Here is a 10659-nt window from a genome sequence, read left to right on the forward strand (position 1 = left end):
CCCCTTCCCCCCCTCTTTCAGTTGGCCGGGGGAAGACAGCAAGAGCCGGCGGGTAACCGAGGGTGGAAAGGGTGCCTGGGGGGGGGTCTCCAGCCCAACCCTTGCTCAGTTGGGCCACCTGAGGTCGCTCAGGGCTTTGTCTAGGTAAGGTTTGGATATCTCCAAGGATATTTCACGGGTCGTGAAATTGGGATCCTGCCCTGGTGTTTGAACACACTTGCTGTGGATTTTTTCCCCCTGACATCTAAAAGGCTAAGAGCAACCCTGTCACCTCCTGTCCCATCACTGCGTGTCTCCAGGAGGAGTGTGGCTCCCTTTTCTCTGCCCCTTCCTGTCAGGGAGCTGAAGACAGCAATGAGGGCTCCCCTTTGCCCCCCCTTCTCCAGGCCGACCGTCCTTGTACGACCCCTGCTCCAGCCCCTGACCATCTCAGCAGCCCTCGCTGTACTTAGATGGTTTTGGAAGCCCTGACCTGGACCCACTATCCAGATGGGGTCTACAAATGTCAAACAGAGGGAAAGAATTTCCCCCACTAAAGCAGGAGCGGAAGACACCCATGGCAAGTTTTCAGAAGGCATCAGTAAACCAGCAGAGAAGCCCGGGAGCCAAGATGGTGTGTTTGTGCATCCAAGAGAGAGGCCGCAGCGAGACTCACCCAGTGTCACCGTTTCCAACACCTCGTTGTCCGACACCACGAAGCCACCGGTATGAAACAGCTCCTGGTACGTGCGACCGGTTATATCTTCAGGGCTGTCCACTCCGGCAAACAGCACGTTGGGACAGTGCTTTAGCTCCAGCAAGCACGGGACCTGCTCAAGGCAGACATGCTTTTGCGCACACAGCTGTGTTTCAACAGCATTTGCACCTCTCTGCAGCTCACACCCGCTCCTGGGAGACCCGGGGAGCCCACCCCGTCCTCTGTCTGCGTCACCCCCACGCTCCTGTCTCCATAGCCTGACCCCAAAGCTGTGGATGGCGACACTGGGAGCTACCAGTGGCTCAGTCTGCTGCGACACTCGCTGGAGCCCATGAGCCAAATCCAGGTTGAACTCCTCCGTTACACAAGATAAGCCCAGCCTGTGAGCTGGGCCACATCAAGTGATGCTTTCCAGCGATCAAAAATGGAGACAGAAGAAAAGCAGAACTGACAGACTTCATGTTTTTGAGATGCTTCTTTTTAACAGCTCTTCATGAAGCACTGTTCTTTCAGTGGAAAGAACAGTGTATCCGCAGAGACTGACAATTAAACCTAAAGCTATATATAGCGTAAAATTTAAAAAATAGTGTAAAACGGATCCTGATATTCAAAAAATGGTGCTGGTAAAAAGAAAAAAAGAAGACAGACTCAGGCCTTACATTGTGGATGTGCAAGGAAATGTCCTCATTCCTGATGACGACGAGCAGCCTGTCCGTGTCCAGGTGTTTTGCTTCGCAGAAGCTCAGAGGCTCAATCTCCACGTGGCCGTCTTTCTTCAGCAAGGTCTGAAACGGAAATCATTGCAGCAGGTGAGAAGGTTTGTATGGAGAATATCTTCACAACAGGGGTGCCAGGCTCCTTGGCACGCATGTGCCTGGGGAGAGGAGGGAGGAGCATGACAGCAACCCCAACCAGGCCACCCTGGTGCCAAGGGCAACCCACAGTGTCCGTCTGTCAAAAGCACGGCGTGCTCCAGGCCGGGGCTCCAGCCAGAGGTGGAGGAAGCAGCTCTTTACCTCCCTTGGCAAAAACGTTTAGATAATCCCCTCGAGCATCTCACCGTACCGTGCATCGGGCCTCCTTGCTATTTTGGAGCAGCAAATCTTCCCATGCAATCACCCTCCTTGAGCTTCCAACCCTTTAATGAGAGCTCAAGCAACCTTGGGGGGGTTGAGTTTGGGCTGCTGCTGAACTTCTGATCCATTTTGGCCCGGTGGATGTTCAAATGATAGGACAAGAGGAAACGGCCTCAAGTTGTACCAGGGGAGGTTTAGGTTGGACATCAGGAAAAATTTCTTCCCTGAAAGGGTTGTCAAGCACTGGAAGGGGCTGCCCAGGGAAGGGGTCGAGTCCCCATCCCTGAGGGGATTTAAAAGCCGGGCAGACGAGGTGCTGAGGGCCAGGGTTTGGGGGTGAGATGGCAGGGGTAGGGGAACGGTTGGACTTGATGATCTTAAGGGTCTTTTCCAACCTAAATGATTCTGTGATTCTAATTTCTGGCAGTGGGAGCCGAGATGAAATGGCAGGGGCAGGCTCCTGGCTTAAGGCAACCAAATGCCATCCATGTCGGGTTGAGCAAGCTTGCCCTGTGCCTGCTCTTGCCGCCCTCAGCTCTCACCCCAGGGCCACCCATCCCCGTCCCAGCCAGTGGCACTCTGTTACCTTCACTCTTGCAAAGAAAGGGTCCTCGCCCGTCTCCACCAGGTAGAACATGCCAGTGCGGCCGCAGGCCTCCTTGGCCACGCTGCGCAGGCGGAAACGCAGCGTGCTGCAGAGGTCCGTGATCATCTCCTCGAAGGCAGCCATCCTCCTGGGAAGGGACGTGCACGTCCACTCACTCGCAGCCTCCCCGTGCGCCGGGACCGGCCCTCCGCCCTCGCTCCCCGTGTCAGCTCTGCTCAGCATCACCCTGTTGAACTCGGCGTACTCGTCAAGGATGACAGCAATGTCCCCCCGTGAGTCCTTTAGCTTATTATCGTATTTGAGCTTGCTGAGGTGGAAGGGAGCCGCGCGGCCCTGGCTCTGGGTTCGGGATCTGGCCCTGCCCCTCTCATCACAGAGGGTGTCCTGACACAGGGTACACGGGTCCCCATGCCAGCTGCTTTGCCGGTGCCAGCCGAGCCCGCTCGGCCACGTGTCAGAGGGCAGGATCGTCACCTGCAAAGGGCTCCTGCTCCGTGGGGAGAGCGGGATGGGAGCTTCTTGCACAGGCAATGTCTCAGACATCACCTGCGGAGGAAAGTCTTTTGGAAAGATGCTTTTGGAGGTAGAAAAGGGTGGTTTCCCACTCCTTAGGATTTGTTTTAGCTTATAATGGAAACGGAGACACTCCATGTCCAAAGTGTGCTGGGTGATTTCCTCAAAACCCCTCCAAGTCCCCATCAGTGACCTTAACAAATGAGACTGCCCTGCACAGTGGCTACGCCTCTTTGAAGGCTGCAAATCTCCCACCCTCCCCTGATACTTTTTGGTGACCACAAAATTCCGGTAGTCCTTGGTGATCCCCTGGCTGTCCCTAATATTGACATACGGTGGAACGTGCCCGCTGCTGGTTTCCCCCAGGCCAATGGGCCAGCCGCGCTCAGCCCACGAGCAGCCCCACTCCATGCCCAGCGAGCCCCAGTCCTCGCTGCACCCCTCCGTGTGCACCGAGCTCAGGGAGGAGGAGTCGCAGTTAGTCCTTGCGCCTATAGCATCCATGGATCTTGTAAGCAGGGACTGTGAAGTCCCCTCAAAATAATCCTGGTCCGAGTCACTGGAGGAAGTCTCAAACAGATCTTCAGAGGCAAAGACAGAGCCCATGCATCTGCCTTTGTTGGGGAGCTGCTTTGCCCTCAGGAGCACGTCTGAAATATCCTCAGTGTCACTAAGCTCCAGGCTTTCTCCAGGGACCCCACTGTGCACACGTAATGGCAGCACTGGGAAGGGGAGAGTGGGCATTTCTCCCTCTCCCACCTCCATGCTGGCACGGTGCAGATCAGCAAACGCGTCGGATCCCTCAGCCTCGTGCTCGCCCTGGTTGCACACAGACTGGGGTTTGCACAGTGGCATGAGCAACTCCCCTGCCGAAAAAGATGCAGGACTGGCAAGAGGGTCACTGCTTCCTCCTTCTGAATCCTCAGGCAGGATGGGTTCCTCCTCGTGGCTCCCTACCGCACCCACCGCTCGGCCCCCAGGGCTGGCACACCTGGGGCAGGTGCCCGTGCAGCAGGACCTTGGGGCACTGTCTGGAGCCAGACTCGTGCCAGGAGAGAGCGTCCTGGGGTGCATGCCAAGGACTGAGTACTGCTCAGGGCTGTGCAGACCCGCCTTGTGACCACGCAAAGGAGAAGGAGGCATTGATTTCGGGTCACCTGGCACAAGCTCATCTGCGGGGGAGCTCTCCGTTGGCTCTGCATAGCACGGACCCATGTCTTTTTTCACCTCTTCTGCACATCTGGGCTTTGAGGAGCCATCCGGGCTGTCGACAGCCACGCTCACCTCTGCAGCACCTACTTGCTCGCAGGACTTCCCGTGTTGGCACAGGACTGGCCCCTGCTCGCTTTGCTCTAACAAATGGTGGAGGGGGTCTGTGTCTCTGCCACAGGGGAGAGGGTTCTGCTGAGGGGGAGAAGCAGGAACACAGCCTGCACAGGCAGGGGGGGAGCTCTGCTGCTGCCCGGGGTGCTCCTTCATGGCAGACATCCCCTCTCTCACCGAGGATGAGGGCTCTGATTCCAGCAGGTCATGAAGGGAGCTCTCTGGCTCCTGCGGTGGGTTAGTGACCATCCCTGTGTTCGTTTCATTGCTCCTGGGGGAATTCTCTGCACCGAGGCACACATCATCTCTCTCCCCAGCTTCAGAGTCACTTGCTAAGGCTGTATAGTCAAAGGCAAAGCCCTGCCCGTCACCCGCTCCCAAGGACTCATCCAGCACATCTGCCTGGTTAGCAGAAGGGCTGCTCTGCTCTTCTTCCACCAAAAACTTGTTCCTGTCTTGGTTTGATTCACCGGTGCTCAGCAAGGCGAGGTCAGCATAAACATCACCTCCACACCTTTGGGAAAGGCAGCTGCTCCCTCCCAGACCACTCTGCGATGGAGACTGGATGCTTGCCATGACCTCCTGGTCCTCTTGAGCAGCCCCTGGATCTGTTGCTCCATCAAGAGACGTGAGGCAGACAGAGCTGGAGTCAGGGGACAAGGTCAGTGACAGTCCCTGGCCGCAGGGTGACTCAAGGCCAGCTGTGCCGGCAGCTTTGCTCCCAGCAGGCACCCACGTTTCTGCAGAGGGCGCACAATCCTTGTCTTTCTGCTCCAAGCTGTCCCTGAGCGTCTCTCCGGCAGGTCCCACATTGCCTGTAACACTGTCTGGCTGTGTCCCACAGGCAAGGCTCGGATCAGACGGTAACGGCAGCATCAACCCGCTGTCACAGGGTGACCCCGCATCGGCTGGACTGGCTGCACGTGCCAAACCAACACCGTTTGTCTCCATACCCAAGGCGGCTGGAGCCTCCCAAGGCTCTTGCAGTGTGTCCAGACTTGGTGCCATCTCACCAGGAAGCCCCTGAGGGCCAGTCCCAGTCCCATCTGACAGCACTGGTGTCGATCTGCCTGGGCAGGAAGACGCTAAGGCAGTGGGGCTGGGCACAGGGCCCTCTTCAGGAAGGCCAAGGTCCCTCACACATGCTGAATTCACTGACTTCTGCTCACTGTGTTCGTGCTCCATGTCAGCATCACCGCTTTCAGAAAATGCTAAATCAACAGACCTCAGGACTGTGCTTCCATATTCGGAGTCCTCTTTTTCTTTTTTCCCCTCCTCCACCTCTTCCTCCTCTTTTTCTGGATGTCCAAAGAGGTCTTGTGATTCCCTCCCTTCCCCACCGGCTCCATCAGGCTCTGCACTTCTGGGATGCACTTCTAAGGGCACTGAATCACAGGCACGTTGCAGTCCGTCGCTGGTGGCCCAGCTGCTGTCCTCAACCTCCATACCGTGCCCAGCATCCCCCATGCTCTCCCTGTCCTCAGGAGGGCCGGGGCCACCCCCTGACCCTGCTGCCCACCCACTCTCTTGCTCACACAGCACACTCGGTGCATCACTCCAGGGTGCTGTACTGGGATTTGGGGCTTGGCTGTGTGGGTTTTCCCTGCCCAGCGCAGCCGGGGGCTTGCCGTCATTGCTGAGCTCATTGGAAGGGCTGGGGGCAATCGTAGTGTCCAGCAGTCCCTCCTTAGGTGGCTCCTCCTGAAACAACACAATTCAGAGGTTAATCTTCAAGGAGGCAAATGCAGGAGCTGAGACACCCATGCAGGAGGACATGGATATTTTAAATGCTCAAACTTTGTGAGTACAACCATTCCAACAGCATCTGAGGACGTTAGTCTGAGTTTGTCTCTAAAATAAGTCCAGGCTGAATCCCTACCCCAAGTGAGCCACTACCATCCCCACTGCAGCCTGCAAGCAGAGTCCCACAGACAGCCAGGGAAAGATTTTTAAACTTTCTACCTTCTTTACACCACAAAATGGCTTAAAACCAGGCCAAACGGAGCAGAGGCCATCACCCCAGAGGTAACTCTCTACTGAGTTTACCCCTCCAAGCAAGTTATAAGGACACTATGGACAGTGACTCCACATCTCCCAAAACACTCCTGCCTGCTCCACAGCACTAAACCCAGGTGGTAAAAACCACTGGGATATTTTTTCCTTCATGCAAAACAGTCGCAGCCCTATGGCAGCTGCCTGTGTGTTCAGAGTGGAAGCTTTAAAGGAATTATTTTAAGTCAGGCTTGAAAAATGTCATCAGACACCCATGTTTTAATTTTACCCAAGTACCTCTGCTTCTGACCATCTGTAAACTGTAGAAACTATGAAAAAATAATTAGACCCCCCCCACCCAGAGCGGAATATTAACTAACTTTGCAGAGGGGAGAGGGAAATGTTGCAAAGCACTGCACTGCTATCTGTGTGAGGGAAACCTCTCCATGCCAGCAAACCTCAGCTCTCCCAAACCAGCAGAGGAAAGGCTGTGCCATGTCCCGTGACACGTCTGGGCTGCTGCAACCATGGGCAGACAAATGCAGTTGCCCAAAGGCGACAGGCAGGCTTTCCAGTGTCGGTCTGGCACGTTTGTGGTTCCTCTCCTCCCTCTGTAAAGTGCAGGTCTGAGACCTCGGCCAGGCTTGCACAGCTCGCAGCCGAAACCTGGGACAGATGCCAAGCTTGACACTTTCATTGCTCTAATTCTTTGGGATTCCTCCCCCTTGGAAAGCATCCATGTCGAGGCCCTGGTCCCTTGGATGGGGATAGATACAGCTCGTGCCAGAGCCTGGGGATGCCAGCTCGGTCCAAGAGGACATCCAAACCTGGATTGAGGCCTGAAGGCTCTTTTTGTGGTGACTCCAAGCATGTCTGTGTGGCAATCTCTTGTGGCAGCTAAATGCTGGGGGGACATTTCTCTGTCCTGCTTTGGACACCCCCACTTATCTGTCTCTAAGAGGGCCCACAAGGATGTCTGCTCTACTCCTCTTAGAAGATCCTACTTCTATAAGCACGAAATGCATTGTGTGCCCTGTAGACTCGTCTCACCCAAACCCCAAGCTCTTACCGCAGTGATGGTTGAGACGTCATGCACACACTCCTCAGGAACGACCGCCGGCTGCCTGTCTTTCACAGCCAGGCTCTCATCGGCCTGTTCAGCAAGGGAAAGGTTCTCGGGACAGCTTGTGGAGGAAGGCTCCTCCTCCCCACAGGGCAGCTCCTCAGAAGAAGACGATACCGTGCTATCGACAACACCAGGAGTCCCATCAGCATCAGTCTGAGAGTCTGCAGGGCTCTCCTCTGGGCAGAAAGGTCCCTGGCAATGCGTGCTGTGATCCAGAGAGCTGCTGGGAGTCTGCTCAGGGTCTGACCGAGAGTCTGCAGGGCATGTCTCCAACCCAAAACAATCCTCACCATCATCACTCAGCTCAAGAAAGTCCCCAGTGCTGTTTATTGAGACGTACTTCTCGGGGTTGCTGTGCTCCACCACCTTCCTCGTGCTGCTCAGGAGTTTGCTGGGTTTGCTGTAGAAGAGAGCCACCCACATATGAAGTATCAGCTTCATCTCTTCCACGTCATCAGGCAGATCAGGGTCCCAGGGCCTGGAAGGAAAAGAAAACACAGCCTGAAATGTCTTCATCCTCCTTCCAGTTGACTAGCACAAGGTAACCGATCTCCTGGTTCCCCACAGTGCTAAGCCCCAATGCAGGGAGGCTGCAGACACAGATGAATCGATGAAATTTTTACAGCTTGTCAAAAAAAAAGAGAAACATCTGCAAAGGAGGACTTTTGTTCATGGCTCTAAGGTACCAACTCTAGCTGCAGAGCCACAGGAATCATAGAACAGTCTGGGTTATGAGGGACCTTTAAAGATCACCTAGTCCAATCCCCCCTGCCATGGTGGAAGATACTAGGGGCATTTTCCACCAGATCAGGTTGCTCAAAGCCCCCTCCAACCTGACCTTGATCACTTCCAATGATGGGGCATCCACAACTTCTCTGGGCAACCTGTTCCAGCGTCCAACCACCCTTGGCATAAAACATTTCTTCCTTATGTCCGAACCAAACCTACCCTCGCCCAGTTTAAAACCGTTGCCCCTTCTCCTGTCAACTACAGGCCCTGGTAAAAAGTCTTTCTCTGTCCTTCCTATTAGCCCCCTTTATATATCAAAAGGTTGTAATAAGGTCTCCCCAGAGTCTCCTCTTCTCCTGGCTGAACACCCCCAACTCTCTCAGCCTGGCCTCAAGAGCACAGGGGTTCCAGCCCTCGGATCATTTTTGTGGCCTCCTCTGGACCCACTCCAACAGGTCCACGTCTCTCCTGTGCCGAGGGCCCTAGATCTGGACACAGGGCTCCAGGGGGTTCTCCCCAGAGCAGAGCAGAGGGGCAGAATCCCCTCCCTCGCCCTGCGGGCCATGCTGCTTTGGATGCAGCCCAGGGTAGGGTTGGCTTGCTGGGCTGCAAGCGCACATTGCCGGCTCATGGCCAGTTTTTCATCCACCAGTACCCCCAAGCCCTTCTCCGCAGGGAAGACACACCAGCTTTAGCACAGCAAAACTGGGCATCTGAGCATGGGGGAAAAGGCAATTATCATGCAAAGCAAAGCAAACAAGAGCAAAAAAAGCCCCTTTCAAAAGTGCTGCAGATGTCCAGCAAGACACGTCTCCTGCAGATGGCCTTCAAGACTGACTTACCCATGCAGGGCACGGATGACTGTTTTCTCCAGGGCATCGTTGGTGTACCTGCTGTCCAGGTTGAAGAGATACTCTGCCTCCCAATGGCACATCACCTTCACGGACTCGCCACAGATGTTCACTGTGTGGGACTTGGCAAAGTCCTCCTTCATCCTGGGGGAGAGCAGGCTGCTCCTGTGCCTCATCATCACAGCCTCAAAGGGTCGCTGGTGGTGGGTGTTGTTCTGCTGGTGGCGGAAAGGCAGGACTTTCCCAACAAGTGGTCCTGCTCGGGTGTTCCTGGTCCCGTTTCTGGAGGCTGCTGGTCCAGGGTAGGGGGCATTTCTAGGATACATGTGTTTCTTTGAGTGCTCAGGCATCTGCGAGGCGTATGAGTGCTCGGCGGAGATGAAGGAGTGTTTGTTCACCTCGGCAGCTTCTTGAGTCTCTCTTGGAGGCAACACATGGCGTTTTGCAGGGCTGGGGCTTGCACTGTTCTTCTTGTTCAAAATGCCAGGGCTTTTCTCCCTGGGAATAGAGGCTAAGTCATTTAAGAATATTTTTTCAGACTGGTTCGGCGATACTTTGCTAGGAGAGGTGGCTCCCTTTGCAAGCTTGTCTACCCTGTGGTATTCATGGTCGGAAGCAACACGCAAGGATTTGTGCTTGCGATTACCCTGCTGCTCGTTTGCAGAGTCGCTGGAGGGGCTGCAGGACACAGCAATCATCCTGCTGTCCCTGGGGATAAATGAAGGAATACAAGAACCCAGAGCCAGATCAGCCAGCAAGTTCAAGGCGTGGGACTCGTAGTTGTCCCCCTTCAGATCAAAACCGAGATCAGCAACCCCGCCTGGGTAAATCTCACTCGTTTGGCTATCTGCTCCGTGGCATTGGGAAGAAACCTCGCTCGGGAGGACAGAGGATGGCTCCTTCCAGTCTGCGAGAGAAAAACAAAGTCAGAGAATAAACAAAGGCCACAGAGCTCTGCCTCAAGAAGGGATTCAAAGCAGGCTTTCAGTTTGGCAGGAAAAAAGCGTCTCTCCAACGTGGAATTTGCACACTTAAAAACTGAACACCTCCACGACCATGCTACAAAACCACCTCCATGGCTGCTACAAAAGGATCCAGTGTTGGGATCTAAGCAACTTTAGGAAAGGGATTTATTCTCACAAAGAAAAGGGATCCAGAGTGAACAAAATTTCCCTTGTCCTCTGTGCACAGGGTAGTTTGGCCACTTAAATACAACCTGAAATATTTTAAGTGTTTCCTTAATCCTTTTTTTTTTCTTTAGATTTTCTTCTAGATAAACCCCTGCTATGCTTTCAATAATTCACAGTTACCGAAAAACCCTGTCTAAAACACAGAGAAAACCCACCCTGCTCTTATGCTTCCCGCTGCACACCCTCTCAAGAGCGTAACCTGCCCCTGAGCTGCACTTCAGAGCACACGCAGAAACCTGGGGGCTCCCAAAGGCAGTCAGAGCACAGCAAATTAGGTGTTTGTTTAGTTTCCAGCGTTAAAAACGCCCCTCACTATGGCTCAAGGCCCACGTTCGTAAAAACAGTATGAAGTCATTAAACAAGGTTAATGCCCTCTACTAAAAACCAGCACAAAAAATCTCTCTTCAAGTAGAACTTTATTAACATTCATTTATGCTGAAGTTCTATGTGTTACATTTAATTCCCTTGGGAACGGCATAGTAAGACATATAAATTGAGTATTTCTTACTCCTAAACATTCTGATTTTGCATTTGTGGCAGATCTTGGCGTTCAGC

At 54.1% G+C, this 10659-nt stretch overlaps 1 protein-coding gene across 1 annotated transcript in view; it reads right to left on the minus strand.

Annotated features, from left to right (window-relative positions):
• The window catches only part of TASOR2 (transcription activation suppressor family member 2), a 46194-nt gene that overhangs the window by 8130 nt on the left and 27405 nt on the right, over positions 1-10659 (minus strand). The window contains exons 16-20 of the mRNA XM_035903875.1: positions 8906-9821; positions 7278-7812; positions 2360-5917; positions 1357-1482; positions 656-809 (exon numbers count right to left, since the gene is read on the minus strand). Of these exons, the coding sequence (XP_035759768.1) occupies positions 656-809; positions 1357-1482; positions 2360-5917; positions 7278-7812; positions 8906-9821 (5289 nt within the window). The remainder of the gene's footprint in view (positions 1-655; positions 810-1356; positions 1483-2359; positions 5918-7277; positions 7813-8905; positions 9822-10659) is intronic.

The sequence above is a fragment of the Egretta garzetta genome, unplaced genomic scaffold (genome assembly GCF_000687185.1).
Source record: "Egretta garzetta isolate BGI_Z169 unplaced genomic scaffold, ASM68718v1 scaffold260, whole genome shotgun sequence".
Lineage (NCBI taxonomy): Eukaryota > Metazoa > Chordata > Aves > Pelecaniformes > Ardeidae > Egretta > Egretta garzetta.